The sequence below is a fragment of the Glandiceps talaboti genome, chromosome 17 (assembly GCF_964340395.1).
Source record: "Glandiceps talaboti chromosome 17, keGlaTala1.1, whole genome shotgun sequence".
Taxonomy (NCBI): Eukaryota; Metazoa; Hemichordata; class Enteropneusta; family Spengelidae; genus Glandiceps; species Glandiceps talaboti.
In genome coordinates, this window is record NC_135565.1 from 14,256,448 (window position 1) to 14,277,163 (window position 20,716).

General features: G+C 36.8%; 1 protein-coding gene across 1 annotated transcript; it reads left to right on the forward strand.

Moving 5' to 3' along the window:
• The first annotated feature begins 15,708 nt into the window (after nucleotides 1-15,708).
• Nucleotides 15,709-20,434, forward strand: LOC144448095 (uncharacterized). Its single transcript, XM_078138249.1, has 5 exons — nucleotides 15,709-16,003; nucleotides 17,603-17,801; nucleotides 18,332-18,523; nucleotides 19,331-19,508; nucleotides 20,293-20,434. The coding sequence occupies exons 1-5, from the start codon at nucleotides 15,758-15,760 to the stop codon at nucleotides 20,432-20,434; spliced, it is 957 nt and encodes a 318-aa protein (XP_077994375.1). The 5' UTR covers nucleotides 15,709-15,757.
• The last annotated feature ends 282 nt before the right edge of the window (nucleotides 20,435-20,716 follow it).

Below are 20,716 nucleotides of genomic sequence, written 5' to 3' on the forward strand. Positions count from 1 at the left end.
GGAGCTCGTAAATTAATGGAAGGACATCGAATGTCAAATTTGATATGGGAGACGTCAATATTTACGACCGGGGGGGGGGGGGTCGGAGGAATTTTGGCGGGTCACCCAAAAACTCCCGGGGCAAAAACTGGGGATTGAAAGGGGGGGGGGGGGGGGGGGGGCTACTCAAAATTTTACACGTTAAAATAGCACCAGAAAGCATTCTTTTTATAGTCCTTGAAATTCAAAAATTTGGGTTCGGAGGGAGTTTCCCTCAAACTTTGATTCAACTAATACCACTTAATTCAAATTTTACCTATCGTGGTACTTTGGGAATAAGCTCAATTGTTACCCCTTCCTCTTGAAATATGCTACATCCATAACTTTATAAAGGAAATTTAAATTCAAAATAAAAAGTTTGATATCGTATGTATGTATGTATGTATGTATGTATGTATGTATGTATGTATGTATGCATATGTATACATGTGTGTGAGTGTATGTGCATGTGGTGTTTCAATGGAACACTCAAACTCAATATTTGTATAATGTTTGTAGCACCATTAACAGTTAATGAGTTATGATGGTGAGGGGGGGATTATGAAAACAAATTATGTCAAGAAGGGGGGGGGGAGGTCACGGAAAAAATTCAAGCCAGGTAGCGGGGGGGGGGGTCACTCAAATTTATGTGCTCATGCGTACAACGCATAAAAGAAATTGGAATCTAGTATGTATGCCCTAGACTCCGATGAGATCATGACATTCACAAGCCATTAACGGTCCAAGTGCAACAAACCCGCGGGCTTGCCTGACGAAAACGGGTGTCATAAAAGTTGTTTGCATCTCTAAAGCTGTTTGTAGTGTTACTTATAATAGCCTAATAAATTGATAACAACTGATATAAGACGGAGATAAGGGACCCACTCCTTAGAAATGATCTTACGCTGTGAACTACACTGTTTACTTGTGTTATGTAAGAGCCCATCATCACATGTGTAAATATTGGTACTCTTTGATAACAAGTGGACTTGCTTCTTTAATGGCTTGTCCCAGTAATGTGTGGAGATTTGATGTGTCTATACATACCATGTTGTGTCCATAGCACTTAATGTCTGTATTTTGAAATGCAAAGCTTCAAGTTATGATCATTAATTATCTCTTCATATTGAAGAATAGAACGAGTTATACTTATAAACTATCTAGTATGTCTATTGCTATAATGGATCTTCCAATTTTTGCCTAAGGGCAACACAAGTGGAGTATTGATTGTAAAACAGTCGTTACGAAAAATAAACAGACAAACAAACTAACAAACAGACAACCATCAAAACTAATAAACAAATAAAACTCATCAAAATTGATAGCCATGATAAATATGAACTTAGCAATATGTCTACTAATGTTCACTAGTGTTAGGAATTCAACAATATGGCTATAAAACAGTAAGTATATATTGTAATTAGCATTGCATTAGGTACCACTGTTGTTTGTTTGTTTGTTTGTTTGCTTTCGTAAAATTAACTCTCAACATGATTGCCAATGTTGATCTCTCTCTCTCTCTCTCTCTCTCTCTCTCTCTCTCTCTCTCTCTCTCTCTCTCTCTCTCTCTCTCTCTCTCTCTCTCTCTCTCTCCCTGTGTCGACCAATTACGGCCAATCATGCCACAAAATATCAGACATTCGAACCAAATTGCCTAAATTAAACTATATTATGCTGTTTATATTGCGAAAACAATATCTATGAATAGTACAAGTTGCAAAAATGAACACATTATTTCCAACAAATGTATTTCAAACAAAAACAATCTACAAGCCAAATTACTTCGAAGGGAATATAACGAGAGAGCGCCAAGTACGTTGATTAGGGTTGAACACTGTTGTAGTATCTGAGACTATCAACGTATACCCACTCTATCGCTCTAAACGGTGAGAACAGCTTACAATAGTACATGCCATCAAGCGATGCTGGGGCGTCGAGGGCTGTTATCAAAGCAGTAGATGTAACCTGTAGAAAGGGTATTAGAACATGTTACTGTGAAGACATGATGGTCGAACAGTAAGAGTGGTCATCTTGAAATCTGAAAGTGGCTGATTTAAAGTAATACCATCTTTGACTGTGCTGCATACCCTGTATTTTTTATATCTTGGATCTTCAAGTTAAATATGTTTTTGAATTGCTAAAAGCCCTCGTTCAAGATTTGATCCACGATTGTGCCCTATCACCCAGCTGTAAAAGTGGGGACCTAGTAGGACAAAGGTTAATTTGTGAAGGATTTTATCAAGTTATCAATTTTTAAAAAATTAGCTGCATTGGTTGCATGCTCCTCGGTGAGTTGAGGGAGTTATGGTATAGGGCCGATGTGGCGATATATTCATTATAGAATACGGTTTCTAAATGTGTGCCATCATCATCATCGTCATTATCATCATCATCATCAACGTTATCATCGTTATCATCAGTTATCATCAGTTTAAAGTCGTCTATGATAAGTTCTAACACTACAAGCTCAAAATTATAAATGAAATTGCCTCTGAATCCGGCAATAATCGTTTCTACTGATGCCGGGTCATTGGACACTTGCTGACACACATATCGGTTTCAACAGACATATTAGAAAGTATACAATCTTGGATCTTACTAAATACCCTGTCAATGTTCTACTTACCAACATTGTTTCATCTTCAGTCAGTTCGTATTTTAAAGGTGAACTTATCCAACCTGCTCCTGTCAATGCCTGTTCATCTCCACCAAATAACATTATCTGTCCATAGTCATTGTACCTTCCTATAGCTATGCCATCACTTTGGCTTAACGCCCAATCAAGAGACGCCTGCAATAAAAAAGCTCGGTATCAGTTGCCTTCAGTCTATATACATATGTAGCTGCATTGGTGGCCGTAATAAAAGAGAACAAACACCTACACAATCATATCCGTCGTTGATTTTTCACAGACAGACAAACACATGACAGATGCAGATCTTATTTCAAATGTGACAAAGATATATAAAAATATCAACAAACTGACAGCAAAGAATCAAGCACTCAAATAAGCATGACTTTATCTAATGTGATGATCATTATGATTATGATGATAATATGGAAAGCCGGTTGGCACATCGTCATCAATGCAAAATTACACAGAAATTTGCCTTTTAAAGTTATCGCCATCAAAGCAATGATGACGATGACATTGCTTGCATAGCTAGACCAAAGGGCTTTGATGACGATGACTTTAAAAAAAATACATTTTCTGTGTAAGTTTGTATCGATGACGATGGTCCCAGCCGGCTTCCCATATGATGATGATGATGATGATGATGATGATGATGATGGTGGTGGTGGTGGTGGTGGTGGTGGTGAGGATGATGATGATGATGATGATGATGATGCTCATGATGATGATGATGGTGATGATGATGATGATGATGATGATGATGATGATGACAAAATGAATACTAGAATTACAATTAGACCTGATTGATATCCTGACAAGTGGATTCTTCCTGATATTCCCCATTCAAGTATTCCTTGATAGCGTCTTGTCGCTTGTGTTTGCTATAAATCTGAAATGCTCCCCTATACAGCCTCTGATCGGTACCGTTTGGTCTTTCAATCATAGATACCGTCATCACATACACATTACCATCTAAATCTTCACTGATTGTAGGTTTTGCATCACCTAGCTCTTCCAGGTCAAATGTCAGAGTGTTGTCTATGAAGAATTTTTCTGAAGCATTATTTGGCACGCCTGCTATCATCTCCTGAAATATAATGAATTACAATTTATATACTATTATAACATTTGATAAGGCGAGACCGTGTTGTGGACCGGTTTTAGAATACATTTTTACGTATTTCCATGCTTGTGATTGGCCTAGATTCAATTACGTGGTATTAACTAGTTTTCCAATGTGACCTCAATTTGCAGACAACTGGCAAGAGATGTTTTGTAATGACTCTAGTGAATTAGTACTATTATAGGACCCTTATGTCCACACATCTCTATCGTAATTTGAACTATGTTTGCAGTGTTGAAAAAAAGAACTTAATTTTTTCATATAAAATGTTGGGGTTTTGCTTCACGAGGACAAACAATTAACTGGGTTTCTAAAAATAGCGTATTTAGCCAGTTGTCAAGAACGTGACACAGCGTTCGCAGACGTCAAGAAGAAAACACTTCTATGATTGGTCGTGAAAAGATTCTGCGCTAGAGCTGGACGGAACGATTAGTGGTCAGTAGTGTTAATGTTTTTTCAATGAGAATGTGAATGGTGTGTGTTCATCAAATACTCGACAACGTACAAGTACAATAATTAACATGAAGTATTACCTGTGCTGTAATTGTCCATTGACATATCTCTCCATTTGATTCATAGTCCTGTGCTTTGACTAAAGGATTCATTTTCAGTCCAGTTCTATCTACATTCTGTACAAGAATCTCCTCTGCATCTTGTTGAAGTTCTGATGGTGTACCAGACGATACTATCATAAACTGACTACATACGTCTGATATCATTTGATGAGCTGTTTCTTCAGACACTTCTGGTATAAGATCTCCTTCTAGAATGCTGTCAGGTCTCGATGCAAACTGACCATGATTAACTCCTTCCAATATGACTACAGGTTTATCTAACTTAATGGAATCATCATTTAGGGATAACTCACCCAACTCCCTGTCAGAGAGAATCATAGAAATATTTAGTAGCTTCGACAAAGGGGTTGTAAAGACACAATTTACCATCATAAAACGTTAAGCTAAGCCTTGTTGGCGCATATTATATTTTCATGAGGGGACAGAATTAGAATTTGCCATTTTATAGTAACCAGGAACAAAGAGATGTAGCTAGTGACTTTATATGAAGATATCATCTGATCAGCGTGACTATCGCTTATCTTCGATATCTACAGTATATTGTAAAAAAAAAATCATGTTTCGCATTTCGTAAAGGGGATGCCACTCCAGCAAATAAAGAACTCTGGCTTCTGGAAAGTCACGCCATGGTTTTACCTAACCTACCTAACCTACATTACATGCAGTTTCATAGATATCAAATTGAAGTTGTCTCACATATGGCGATCTTAGGGGGTTTATTGAGTGAATGCCTATGCGCATCGGAATTCGGCGTACTTAACCTTGAACTTTAAATTTGCTGTGGGCCACTGTGACATTAAATCATGATAGCCAGAAGAAATGTTTATGCAATGGTTGAACAATGAATATTCATGATCCATAAAAGCCTATTATCGTCAGTGAAAACATCATGAATATCCAAATGTGGGGCAACTTCAAATCGAGGTTTCTTTCTCAAATTTCTCGTTATAGTGTGTAGGAGATGCAAAACCTTGACATGATTCTCCTGCACCCAAAGTTCATGATAATGCCTTTGTTTCCTGGAGTTGTGTTCCCCTTTAATACAATTTGCATAACTTCATGATGGAATAAAATAAAAATGATGGACGACTTATGTAGCTGTAAAAGAATCTCTGTTGTCAACACAGAGTTCGTTTGAAATCACCAGTTACCGATTTAATACAACAACACAGCAACCAAAAAAAACCTGCACTTGCTACAGTTCAAGATAGCAAGATTGAATGAATACAGTACTGTTTGCGACATTTTCATATTTGTCTAAATAAAATAAATTAAATGTGCCACCATGCAGACATCAGAGGCACACATCAAATCATTGGCGGTCACGTGTCTGCATATAGTTGCAGCACATATACATGGTTTATAATTATTTCATAATAGACAAACTGTAACAAGAAAATGTAACATTGCTACCTTAGTGAACAACATACAGTTTCTCATTGGTTTCTCTGTGGTTGTATAAAAAAGGGAAGGTGAAGGGCAACTTCAAACGGGTGGGTAACAATTTGACACGTATATATGCAATCTCATATCATCAAGTTGTTTCATATCTGTGTATGTTTAGATCAATGTGTGAATTAGGACTACAGACACACCTGGCGACCTCAACAAAGTCTGTGATAGTTGACTGCCCATCCAAATCACCCCATATATGCAGTAATGGCAAGGGATACATCCCAAGGCTATGGTTACCATATATGTAAGCTGCCCATAACATTATACCAGAAAATCCTTTATCGATTGCGTAGTCCAACACTAACACACCTATAACATAAACCAATCACATAAACACACAATGGGAAATTAATAATCCAACTTGTAGCATATACGTCTTGTTTGTTTGCTGTAAGTTGCTGTTAATCCAAAAATAGGTTTAACATAACCATCAAAATACTCTCCGAGACAAACTTGAAAGCCGACATTGGTCAAGTCATGAAAAATGGTGCATGTATACATATGTCGAATTGGTACATTGATAAGGGTGGCCTATATATAAGGAGGAAACCATTGTTCTTCATATCACTATCGTCACAGGTGGCATGTGAACTATTACCAGTTTTAAATTCTAAAAGACAGGTTATAAAGACAGACAGGTATGCATACCGCGACACACACACACAAACACACACACACATACTCTCACGCGCATGCATACATACATACATACATACATACATACATACATACATACATACATACGTTTGATTTTAACAGTTGGTAAAGTCATACAGAAACACTCCAAATTTGGTTGACCAAGAATACATAGTATAATCTAAAATTTAAAAAAAAGGTTGAATAATTACTCCATTGTACTGAACGTTTTTAATTCTGATATGCATATTGTATGCAGTGACACAGTCCGGTAACTTGTTAGCTCCCTGTACGTAGGACAAAGATACAGTACACTGGTCCAGAAAAAATGGAGTGATTATTAGAAACTCTGCGTCACTTATAGTCATCACTCGCTTGTATTAGATATGTATCCACTATTAGTACGTTTACAATACAGCAACTAGTCCACAGTTAAACGGGCATCATCAATTTATCAATATGATTTGTAAAGGTAAAATATTCCGTAATAAATGACTGGCATATCAATGCAGACAACACTTACCTCCTACAGAATGTCCTGCCAGGTAAATATCAGACGTTTGCATACCAGCCGATATCATGTCATCTATCGCCATATTGATTGCATTTTCTACTTCAACAGGATTTGGTAAGTTAAATAGATAATCATAAGTGAGTGAAACCCATAATTTATGGGGAGTCGTTTCTTGCAGCGATGTCGACAGCTCTCTATAACCTAAGCCGTCAATATTAGCACCGGGTACAACTATAAGAGCGATTTCGTCACCTTCTTTGATTGGTTGAAGAACTTCCACTTTGGCTGAAGACACGTATACAGGAATCGCAAATACAATTAAGAGTACTGAGTACATGCAGTGATGAGTCATGTTTCGTGTTTAAAGATCACAAACATAGACTTTTAAGAGATGATACTCGCGATGATTGCCTGTATACAATTGATACTGCTTTATTTATATATCAATCTAACACTGTAGAGATGTGTTATCTCCAACAAATGAATTTATGTTTGGTGTGATCCTTGCATTTGTACTTGTTCAGTTTATATCAATTCACCTAGATTGATAGTATTATCTATTATGGTATGTAGCTGAGCATGCGCAGTGCCAATATCAATAACCATGATTATGACGTGTTGCATATCACGTGTATACTTGCTGCGACATGCAATTCTACGTTATAAACAGTTCACTGGAAGGGCTGATAACAGTTCCTCCAGTCTTTGTCCCCTTGAGAAGGTACCATCTAAAGAAGGTGTCCAATTCGGAATTAGGAATATAAATGTTGATTTATCCCATAATGGGCATCATACCATATACGTAATTAACCATCTGAACGTTCGGTGTCAACCAAATCAGAGCCTTAGTTGGCCCTCATGTCGTCGTCAAAAATTCCACAACGTAATATCAAGACAATGTTTTTCAAATAAAGACAATAACGGCTTGCTTTACTAGGACTCCATTACCCCAATCCTTCCTCCCCCCCATACTTCCCTCTCTCCCTCTCTGTACATGTAGAAGTATTATTTAATAGAACCAAAATGTTAATTTGTCCTTTATTTTTCAACAAACACATTGTACACGATAAAATTATTCGAAGGAAATGTGAAATCGTTCTATTGACGCTGTCAAGTAGGTTGATTAGGGCTGAACACTGTTGTAGTATCTGAGACTATCAACGTATACCCACTCTATCGCTCTAAAGGGTGAGAACAGCTTACAATAGTACATGCCATCAATCGATGCTGGGGCGTCAAGGGCTGTTATCAAAGCAGTAGATGTAACCTGTAAAGAAAGTGGTAAAACATTCTATCAAATGGATATACATTATGTTGATATCAGGACTTGTTTTAACGAGTGTAACGTCACATATCGTAGTAATACGTAGGGATATTATTTTAATGTCATATATTCATCATTACTTTGTATTTGACATGAATTCTAATATGCCATACATGATGGAACACCACGTTTCCTGAAACTTTGACACCAAAGCGAAATCTTTTCTTTTCATCTATGATGGGCAGTTGCAGTTGTCGACAGAGCACTGGATTTTAAGGACATGTTTTCTTGTGTATCCGAGTTGTAATAGTGTACTAAACCGTCAACTTATTCTGCCTACCAGTATTGTTTCCTCTTCAGTCAGTTCATATTTCAAAGGTGAACTTATCCAACCTGCTCCTGTCAATGCCTGTTCATCTTCACCAAATAACATTATCTGTCCATAGTCATTGTACCTTCCTATAGCTATGCCATCACTTTGACTTAACGCCCAATCAAGAGACGCCTGGAATAAATCAGTCAAGTCACTTATACATACTTTTTGAGTTGAGAATTATGACACTAAGGGACGTATGTTAAAACTTACATTTAGTTGTGTCCGTCTTATTGTTACATAAAAAAAATAACATTTAATTCTGCCTATGAAATATGATCGGAATGAATGAATGAATGAATGAATGAATGAATGAATGGATACATTTCATAGACAGATATGAACATAAAAAGTATTCATTTTGCATTTATTCCATTCGTAATATAGTTCTAGTACAGATATTACAATCAATGTAATTTCAACCACGATGGTGACGTTGTTGTTGTTGTTGTTGTTGTTGTTGTTGTTGTTGTTGTTGTCGTCGTTGTCGTCGTCGTCGTCGTCGATTACGTTTTCGTTGTTGACGTCAGCTTTGGTGTTGTTCTTGATGTTGATGATGATGATGATGATGATGATGATGATGATGATGATGATGAGATGATAATGGTGATGATGATGATGATGATGATGGTGATGATAATGGTGGTGATGATGATGATGATGATGATGACGACGACGACGACGACAACAACAACAACAACAACGATTATGATGAAGCAAATGATGCAGAACCCTATCAAAGAACATTACATAATTCTACAATTGCCGCATAACATATTATTAAATTCAGAATTTGTTACATCTGAACACACCAACGTTGTGTACACAATCGGGAGGGTGATACACTGTGTCATCAACAGATGAGTACTACAAGCAGAGAGGTAATTTAGCTAATAAGAATGATATCAATCACTATTTCATGTAAACAAATTGGTGTTACAGTATTATTCAACTGGCGAAAATAACCAATATATCCAAATTTTGCAACCACTGGAGCTCTAGTCTGTATACTATGATTTCTTTTAGAATGATCAAATCAAACCTGGTTGATATCCTGACAAGTGGATTCTTCCTGATATTCACCATCCAAGTATTCCTTGATAGCGTCTTGTCGCTTGTGTTTGCTATAAATCTGAAATGCTCCTCTATACAGAGTTTGGTCAGTGCCGTTTGGTCTTTCAATCATAGATACCGTCATCACATACACATTACCATCTAAATCTTCACTGATTGTAGGTTTTGTATCACCTAGCTCTTCCAGGTCAAAGGTAAGAGTGTTGTCTATGAAGAATCTTTCTGAAGCATTATTTGGCACGCCTGCTATCATCTCCTGAAATATAATAAATTACAATTTATATATTATTATAACATTTGATAAGGCGAGACCGTGTTGTGCACCGGTTTCAAAATACATTGTTACGTATTTCCATGCTTATGATTGGCCTAGCTTCAATCACGTGGTATTAACTAGTTTTCCATTGTGACCTCAATTTGCATATAACTGGCACGAGATATTTTGTAATGACCCTAGGGAACGAGTACTATTTCAGGGCCCTTATGTCCACACATCTTTATCTTAATTTGAACTATATGTTTGCAGTGTTGAAAAAAAGAACTGGAATTTTTCATATAAAATGTTGGGATTTTGCTTCACGAAGACAAACAATTAACTGGGTTTCTAAGAATAGTGTATTTAGCCAGTTGTCAAGAACGTGACACAGCGTTCGCAGACGTCAAGAAGAAAACACTTCTATGTTTGGTCATAAAAAATTCTGCGCTAGAGCTGGACGGAACGATTAGTGATCAGTAGTGTTAATGTTTTTTTCAATGAGAATGTGAATGGTGTGTGTTCATCAAATACTCGACAACGTACAAGTACAATAATTAACATGAAGTATTACCTGTGCAGTCATTGTCCATTGACATATCTCTCCATTTGATTCATAGTCCTGTGCTTTGATTAAAGGATTCATTTTCAGTCCAGTTCTATCTACATTCTGTACAAGAATCTCCTCTGCATCTTGTTGAAGTTCTGATGGTGTACCAGACGATACTATCATAAACTGACTACATACGTCTGATATCATTTGATGTGCTGTTTCTTCAGACTCTTCTGGTATAAGATCTCCTTCTAGAATGCTGTCAGGTCTCGATGCAAACTGACCATGATTAACTCCTTCCAATATGACTACAGGTTTATCTAACTTAATGGAATCATCATTTAAGGATAACTCACCCAACTCCCTGGAGAGAGAACAATATGTAGTTAATGGTATAGACCAATAAAATGAGTTTAAAAGTTATGACATAACTATCATGATAGCGTATTTCCATGCACGACATTTTACATTTATGGTCGTCGTCGTTAGCTCACAATTTACCTATACCAGTATTTGATAACGAGCTGGTCTAACCGTGTAACCTTAGGTGTTGATATTATCTGATATCTGAGTGACCACCGTTTGCTGTCAGAACTCGCAGTACCTATTTTATTTCAATAATTTTGATTGGACGAATATCATATAGAATTCACCTTGCTGACATAAATGGTGTATACGAATACCGAGAGGTCTTCGGTTAGGTAGAGTAACACTTGGGTATCATTCCGCTTACATTCAAAGATTCAAAGGTCATATGCTGCCGAATTTACAACCAATAACAATATTATTAACCTCAGTTTTCATAAGTGATATTGTAGTAGATTATTTTGTGGATATCGTTAGGAAATTGGCATAAAACGGGAACATCTGAGATAGTGGGATTTTAGATCATAGCCTTAGAGATGTTAAAGAATAAAGTGTCGTTTTGCAGAATGCTAAGACGTGCACGTGTGCACAGTGATATAGAGTAGGAATGCGTCGTTATCTTGTTTCTACATAAAGACCAATATGAGAATTGGAACTGTTGACACACCTGGCGATTTCAACGTAATATGTGATGATATACAACCCATCTAAATCGCCCCATATATGCAGTAATGGCAAGGGATACGTCTCAAGGCTGTAGTTACCATATATGCTAGCCGCCCATAACATAATCCCGGAAAATTGTTTGTCGATTGCATAGTCCAACAATATCACACCTATATAGAATACAATTCAACGTTAACCATATCTCACAAACATGATGACAGGTGGGAAATATTTATAAGGACAGTATACAGCAGTGGGGTGTTTACTTGGATATTCCTAGTCTAATTTTGAAATGTTTCTCACCCAAGACCTCTACATAAACATAGAGTATATTGGTTGTGTTTTTTAATGACAATTGACATGGCAAAGATGGTATGATTACGGATATGACCTGAGAGTTGTTGACGTCACCACCAGCAGCAAAGATGGGATTTTAAAGGTCGAAGGGGGAAAATTATTTATATTATAATTTGGAGGAAGAAATCCTAGTATAAGACTATTGCCTTGGATTTCAATACACAATCGATATTTGATGGATACTAGAAAGTCCGTCTCTACATGCAAGAATACCGACAACACTTACCTCCTAGGGAATGTCCCGCCAGATAAATGTCAGACGTTTGCATACCAGCCGATATCATGTCATCTATCGCCATATTGATTGCATTTTCTACTTCAATAGGATTTGGTAAGTTAAATAGATAATCATAAGTGAGTGAAACCCATAATTTATGGGGAGTTGTTTCTTGCAGCGATGTCGACAGCTCTCTGTAAGCCAAGCCGTCAATATTAGCACCGGGTATAACTATAATAGCGATTTCGTCACCTTCTTTGATTGGTTGAAGAACTTCCACTTTGGCTGAAGACACTTCTGTAGCAATCACAGATAAGATTAATATTATCGAATAAATGCAATGAGTCATTTTGATACCTTAAAGAAGCTGCGATCATAAAGTGTACACGTATGTATATATACAGACCTCTTACAGCTGAGACAGAGACTGTTTTCGGTGTAAAGTTTGATACAGTAAGGGCGACGATATAACGTACTAGCATGTCATGTTATCTTTATCATTTTATCAACATATGTATTTTTTATTTGCATCCATTCACCTAATTTGATAACAAAAACGATAATTTTATTTCGGAATATATAGATAGGTACTAGCAGTATTATTAACAACCAAGTTAACGGAACGAATATAGCTTGCTATATAAAAACCTAACACGGCGTTTTGAAGTATTATTGTGCAGCGCAATTCCATGGCCAGACTGTATACGAGGATGTACTATTAGTTTGACTCAATGTAAACAATATGTATGCAATTGTGATTGGTGTAGTATCAGGACAACAGTGAAAGCGGAGGTGGATGGGGTGGAGTTACAACTGGCCAGGTCTGGTTGGGGTCTGCTGCCAACCCCACTCCTCATTCTAGACCTATTTTGACCAAAACCAATAACCCATTATAGACTATTCAAGCTTTTAGAAGATACCATTTTAGACCAAAATACATATTCAGATGCACCAATATGAAAATGTCAACAAGCGTGTTAGCTGGGAGAAATTCCTAACTAGTTGAGAAGTTAATGTGGCTCCTTCCAGGACCCATTTAAGACCAAACAAGTTTAAAAAATGTGTAAAGTGGATCCAAATTTAGACTCCTTATCTCTAACAGAATCAAGAAAACATTGTTTTGTTCCCATCAGAGTAGCTATATATCAGCTATCGTTTCCAGCTAAAGGTGACTTCTATTGGAATTACAGTACATATAGAGAGGCCATATGTATTCATAATACAGAGAATGTTTAAATTTCGAGTCGATAATCAGTCTCTCCAATCGCTGTCAAACAAAAAGAAAACAAACTTATGGTATCACTGTTAAAGACTCATTTACAACGTAATATCTTTTATTTCATGCAGTGATGCCCTCTTCAACATATAGATACGGTTACAATAGGGTTCTAAAAATTGGAGTTAGAATTCGTAGAGCCTTGAGTAATTAAGTAGTGATTTTATAGTCCCTCAATCTTATTATAATCTATCGTCGCCGGGTAAACACGGCACGGTTTCTTTGTTTGCAAATATGTCGTTTTTGTTTTGTCTCGTTTGTTTTTTATTTTGTTGTTCCGTTAGTGATCGCCCTCAACTCCCAGAACAACAAAATCGAAACGACACTCAACGAAAGAAATAGAGGAGGTAAATAAAGAAACCAAGTCGTATGCATAACATTATATTCAGCTTGATAATCCTTGTTTCTAACTATATCACATGAATATCAACAGTAAAAATATGGACGTGTACATATCATTCATTTATTCCGACAATTGCAAATCTTTAAAAATCAGCTGCAGGCTAAACAAACAATTCATATATGTGCGTAGGAATGCAATAAACAAACGATTTTAAATTTAAAGAAATGTACATATTTTCTTGCGACTTGCATGGCCATCTATCGATCAATTTTGTGTAGGTACCTTGTTATTACGCAGGAGGGTGAAGTCCTCAACGGCAAGAGGCTGGGTTACTTGTACCTTCTCATCAGAGTCGCCGTTGAGGGCTATGTCATATATATTGCGACCAAAGTTTTGAGATATGGGTATGACTAGCAGATTGTTGATCCGTAATTGTTGATACAACATGTATGTTTTGCGTTCACCGTTGAACTCAGTTACTCGTTTTCTATTACATCATCAAGGCCGTTCATCAAATGTGTTATCGTCCGTTTGGCTGTCGTCTAGTGGTTCCGGACTTCCTGACTCGAAATCCAACGTTGACCTGCCGGACTACAACACCGATGTCAGAATTCATGAACATAAGTTGAAACGTCCAGAGAAACCACCACCCACTGTTCCTACATGGCTGGGACTAAAAGATCTCAAAGGGAGGGTGAAGGTGAGACTGTAAAAATTACCACAACGAGTCAAATTTATATGAGAGGGCGAAGCACGTGTAATTTGGAATGATGGAGGCCGGAGGGGCGCGGGTAGGGAAAGCTATTTAGCGGTACGGTCCTGGGCCATGGGGGTACGGTATTTAATACTTCTGTCCATGACCATGGACAGAAGTTATATCATGTGAAACGCTGAGGCGGAGATAATATTTTTTACAGAACAGGTTAAATCACGTGACCACCATCCGTTATAAACAATGGAGCGAGTATACGTAGATCAACTTAGAAGACTCGACACATGCAAAAATAATACATACATATCATATACAGAGTATTACAAAGTTGTTCTTTTCCACAGTCAAGATCAAGATGAAGTCAAGATCGACGTATGTATTCAGTGTGGAAGCAGGTTTTCATATTCTAATATCGTATTTCACGTCAGCTGTGTTTGTCCTTGGCGTTATCTCAAAGTCTGAATACGTGACGGTCTGTATACAAAACAAACAAACAGTGGTGTATTGACAGGAGCCTGTAAATTTTTGATATAGACCTGTTGCCGGTTCCAAGATGCATTGCGCGTCTCTCCATACAATGCCATGTATAACTCTGTATGCGGAGGGGTTTGTACGCGCTACTCACTCAGGGGGGTGGTTGTCACATGACGGTACCCTGTGTTTACCCGTAAAATCCCACTCTGTCATCGATGGCGTTCAGTTTTTGTTCTATAAAATCACCCATAGTTAAAGAGGTCAATATGTCTTACCATCATTTACATCATTTCCTGATGGATATGTTTTATTTCAAATGTAATAAAGACAAATATTTATATATAATCCCACGAAATCAATGTTAGTTTGACGTCATGCCAAGTATTTTTCGCGGACTAACACACATTCGAGCCGATAGCCGGTATCTGTTTCATGACATTCCTTCAAGTTATAGAAATTGTCCTCTGGATATCGCGAAATGTGAATAACGACAATATAAAATATAGACGTGTGTCATTAATTTTTTCCGACAATTGTAAATCTGTAAAAATCAGGCTAAATAAACACATGAAATATGTGCGTATGAATGAATGAAAATAAACAAACGACTTCAAATTTAAAGAAAAGTGCATGCTTTCTTACGACATGCATGGCCCTCTATCGATCAAATTTGTGCATGTACTGTGTACCTTCTTTTTACCCAGGGTGAAGCCCTCAACGGCAAGAGGTTGATAACGAGACTGAGACTAGGACCATCTTAGAAGACTCGCCGTTGAGGGCTATAGCAGGCAAAGCAAACAATAGGCTGTAGTAGACTAATTTTTTTGAGATTTAGGTATGCATAATAACGGACGGCCTAATTGTTGATACGACATGTATGTTTTGCGTTCACCGTTGAACTCAGTTACTCGTTCTCTATCGCATCATAAAGGCCGTTCGTCAAATGTGTTTTCGCCCGCTTGGCTGTCGTCTAGTGGTCCCGGACTTCCTGACTCGAAATCCAACGTTGATCTTCCGGACTTCAACACCGATGTCAATATTCATGAACATAAGTTGAGACGTCCCGAGAAACCACCACCTACATGGCAGGGACTCAAAAATCTCAAAGGGAGGCTGAAGGTGAGACTGTAAAATTAGCAAAACGTGTCAAATTTATGTGGGAGGTCGAAGCAAGCACGTCATGGAAGAGTGGGTAACCAGAACGGTACTTTCCATGGACAGAACAGTTACCTAATAATGGGCGGAAATGACGTTTCAGTATCTCAGACCACTGTAAAGTCCAGTTGTCTGAGACTGTATCTACAGAACAGGTTTGAATCACGTGACCATTATCCAATCTGATTATAACAATCAATCAATCAATCAATCTTTATTGCGTAACATCATGCTTTAGCGAGCATGGTAAAGCATACAAAAATAAGTAAATAAAATACAATCATTTAGCCAACTGCTATATTTTTTAAATTAACAAGAAAGTTTCCAAGAGAAAGTTTATCATCTGCAGACAAAATATGTAAAAATTTACTTTTGTTATCTAAGGAATGAAAATTGTAATTACTTAATGAAAAAGAAGAAAAAAGTTTCTTTCTCTCATTTATGTAATGAGAACAAATAATTAAATGATGAAATTCATCTTCTACCATATTTTGACAAAATTAACAGAATCTTTCATCCGCAGGAATCTTAGGAGTACAAGGCCTTCCTAATTCCATTTGAATGAAATAATTCAAAAAAAAAAATAAAAAAAAAATAAATAAATAAAAAAATAAATAAAAAATAAATAAATAAATAAATAAACGCCTTCCTAATTCCATTTTAACTAAATTACACAACTGTATTATCAGTGAATAAAGTATGGTAAACAACAACAATTATTTTATGCTAAAAATCAATGATTGTATTCGTAAATTTCATATTACTATTCACCAAGGTCTATTCATGTGCTTACATGTATTTTTATGTTATGTCAAAAATAAATTTGTATTTGTGATTTTCAATAGTGTTATTGATGATTCATATTTATATTCATCATTTTATTTTAACATTAGATGTTATTATTTACTTGCTGTTAATCTTATGTTCACATGCTAACGTCCTATTTGTGCTGTACACGGCACAAGAGCTTCATTTGTGTGGGGTACACAAACATATTCACTATATGAAAAGTCATATTTGACTGTCTTTCCACCGGGGTAAATCGTTAGCAGAGAATGTGTAAATGTGGCGAGTATGAGATGAAGTGACACATTTGACTTAATTTACATCCGGTAATCTCTCCCCTTGGGGTTGTAGGCAGTCAAAAGTGTCACTTCATCACTACCCCTTGACAGATGGTAGTTAGGTGGGTCACAGGTAGGGTAAAGGTGGGAAAATTGGACTTTTCGTGTACATAGTGATTATCACTCAAATGAAAGAAATATACAAGGGAAATATATGTTTGTAAAACTTCAATCTGTATTAACTTAAACATTCTTGAATGGGAAATGCATGTGTATTGCTATTCAAGTGAAACATTTTTGTATAGAGAAACCTTCATTACTATTCATCGCCTTGACATAAATCACTTGGTTAGTAACAATGGGTCGTTGGATGAACTACATGTAAGTTGAAACTTGGTTGTGAACAGGACAATGTCATGCAGAATCACCATCCGAGTCCCGATATTTTATTTAGTCTATTTGTTCTTTTCCTATTTTTAAAACATTTTTTTCTCTGTAGGGCTCATTGATTCCAGAAACCTTGCAGCATATGGAAGAGAATGAAGATTTTAAGATCACGGCTGAAAATTTAAAGAAACTAGGCCAAGCTAAACTAACCAGAGAAGAAAGAAAGAAAAGACAGAGGGCCTTACATAACTTAGGAGTCCCTAACTTCAGGGATTTTGTGAAAACAAAGTTGAAAGAGGATAACATATCAGGTAGAGTATATTTTTAATAGTGATATACATCTCTTCTCAGCAATCTGGTCTAAATTTAGTGTTTTTGGTAAGGTTTTTGATTGGGAACCATGGTAACTTTGATGTCATCTTAGATCTATATAGATTAGTTACTTGTTAGACTCAGTTTATGTTTGAAAAGTAAACAAGTCCATTAGCCTTTCGCAAAAAGACAAAATATGCTTTTATTTCATAAATTTCGGGGATACACTGATGGCCTTCTTCCGGGAACTTTATAAGAACAAAATCACAGAGTACGGAGTGTAAAATTAAGTAAATAAAAAGCCAGATTAAAATACTACAAGATAAAATGACGGATGTGTTACAATTAAATGTGGGTCTATCAGGTTTTTTAAGGCTAGGGAGCATAGTTAATTCATGGGGGACTGTCACTAAGTCACATGAATACATTTCACTAGAACAATTTCATATATGAGAAAACTTGTGTATTTAGTTTAGTTATATTTAACCTCATTGTTCATCAATTATATTAACTTTATTTTCTGTTGCAGTTGAGGGTTTACTGAAACGTAAAAAGACTGATGTATTGCAACTAAATGTGGGTCTATATTGTAACCAAGCATGCAACCATTGCCATGTGGAATCATCTCCCAAGAGGAAGGAAATGATGAACAGACAAACAGCTGAAAAGTGCATTGAACTGCTGGTAAATAGTCCAGAGATTCATACACTTGATCTGACTGGTAAGTCTGACATATTATTTTGGAACAATGTTTTCATACAGCCTTCAGTGATTGGCTCAGACCTGGCATGTGGTATGGACGAGTGACCTATAGTGATCTTAATTTACATACAGAGGACAATATTCAAGTTCTGTTTTCCCTATTACAGTAGTGTGGGAGTGCTACCAATGATATGCTTTGACTCTGGAAAGAGTACTTGCCTGGGAATGTGATGTGTTATAAAAAAAACTTACCGCTTGGCCTTATTTGGGAACCAGTAGATGCCATAATAACCCTCATGCTGTTGTTACAACTCTTTAGCCTCGGGGAAATAGTTGCTGTCTAACAGCCCTTGCTAGGGTAATAGATGGCTACATAACCAGGCAATAAGTGTATAAAAGTGCATCTAGGTATATTGATCGAAACAAAATTACTCACCACTAGCAACTGGTAGATCTAACAGCATTTTAGAGTAAACAAAATGAAAACTTGATAACACAATCTTTTGTTGCAGCTAGAAATTGAAATTGACTTTAGGCTCATAGAAAATGGACTTGATATCAATAAAACAATGGTATACGAGTTTCAACTCTTCGAAAGGACAAGTCAACATGTATACAACACAACACACTTCAATGGAGGAGTTTATATATTTATTCAGATTAAAAAAATGGTGTTGCAAGTTACATATCACTTTATAATTATTTCTGTAAATTTTTCTGTAACTTTCTTTTGTGTGTATATTTTTAAAAATTTATTCTGTTATGAGCTGTAAACTATGTATCCTTTGAGAACGAATAAATTAATAATAATAATTATATCATACAGGAGGTGCTCCAGAACTATGCCAGGAGTTCCGATATCTTGCTAAGTCTGGGAGAGACTTGGGAAGACAAGTGTTGGATCGTTGTAATCTGACTGCCTTACTGGAACCAGGACAAGAAGACACAGCTGAATTCCTAGCCGAGAATCAAATCAAAGTTATTGCATCATTACCATGCTACAGGTAAATTTATAGGAATAGTGTGTGTGTGTGTGTGGGGGGGGGGGGGGATGCAAAATTCATCGCTCATGAGTCTTGGTTACTCAGACTTTCACCGCTTGGGCTCTACTACGAGATCTTTCAGACGAGAGTCTGGGAAACGTTATCCCAAAATGTCTGCACCAGAGGTCACACTGTAAATTTCTTCCAAGTCATGAAGAATTGGCTTATAAGGCCCATTTTTTGTAATCAGGATGTATCAGTTGTTTGAGACATCTAGTCTATCATGAAGGAACCTGAATCGTTCAGCCTGCAGCTGCAATGTTAGGAACAAAGTATTCCCCAGAATGCAATGCTCTGGGAGAGAGATTTGGTGCAGGGGATTTGGGATTACATTTCTCCAGACTATTGTCTGGGTGGTCTCCTAGTAGAACCCCCAGCATTGAAAGTCTGGGTAACCGAGACTAGTCGCATATGAAAAAACAGTAAACCATAACCAATATTTAATTTTATGATGCCTTCTTTTCCACTTCCATATTTCCTTATTAATCTGTCAACACATAAATTGTTTAGAGCCTTTTTGTTGTGTTTGCATGAATGAAATATTTTCATAAAATCTGAATGCCCCTCTTTTATTATTTGTTTCGATGGCTTGAGATGTGTGCTGATGTATCAGATTGCTTTGAAGCAGACTTGGGAACTTAATACTGTGTAGAGCCCCTAAGTTACAGGATGTGCATTATTTGGCCAAGAGGCTCAAATATACATTTAGTACATGGATTAATTTGTTTAACTTTTATTGTTGCAGTGCTAAGAATGTGAATTTACAAAGAGGCCGAGGTGTATTTGATAAAAGTATACAAGCTTTACTTACCCTGAATTCACTGGGTTATGGAATTCCTGGTACAGGACTTGAAATTGACCTTGTCTATAACCCCCTAGGTAGGTGAAATTTCTTTTAGAAAACTGCAGATATTGATGTTGTATAATTAATTAAGAGATGTTCATATACCTGATAATTAGATGTTATTCCCAATATTTTTCTTTGTTCAGCCAAGGAAAATATGAGTGACCTAAGGGGCCTTTGTCACTATGAGTCTCTAGATGAGTAGTGAGAAAAATTGGGGGAAATAACGGTAATTTTGAACGCTGTGACTCATATTTTGAACACAGCAGAACCAGTGACATAGACACGAGTTGTTGTGACATAGATGAGCGTTGTCATGACGTAG

Excerpts from the sequence above, each read along its gene's own strand:
- LOC144448095 (XM_078138249.1), top strand. The coding sequence starts at position 15,758 with ATGTATGTTTTGCGTTCACCGTTGAACTCAGTTACTCGTTCTCTATCG. Across the intron at positions 16,004-17,602 it reads ATCTCAAAGGGAGGCTGAAG|GGCTCATTGATTCCAGAAAC; the intron begins GTGAGACTGTAA and ends TTTTCTCTGTAG. Across the intron at positions 18,524-19,330 it reads TCATACACTTGATCTGACTG|GAGGTGCTCCAGAACTATGC; the intron begins GTAAGTCTGACA and ends TATATCATACAG.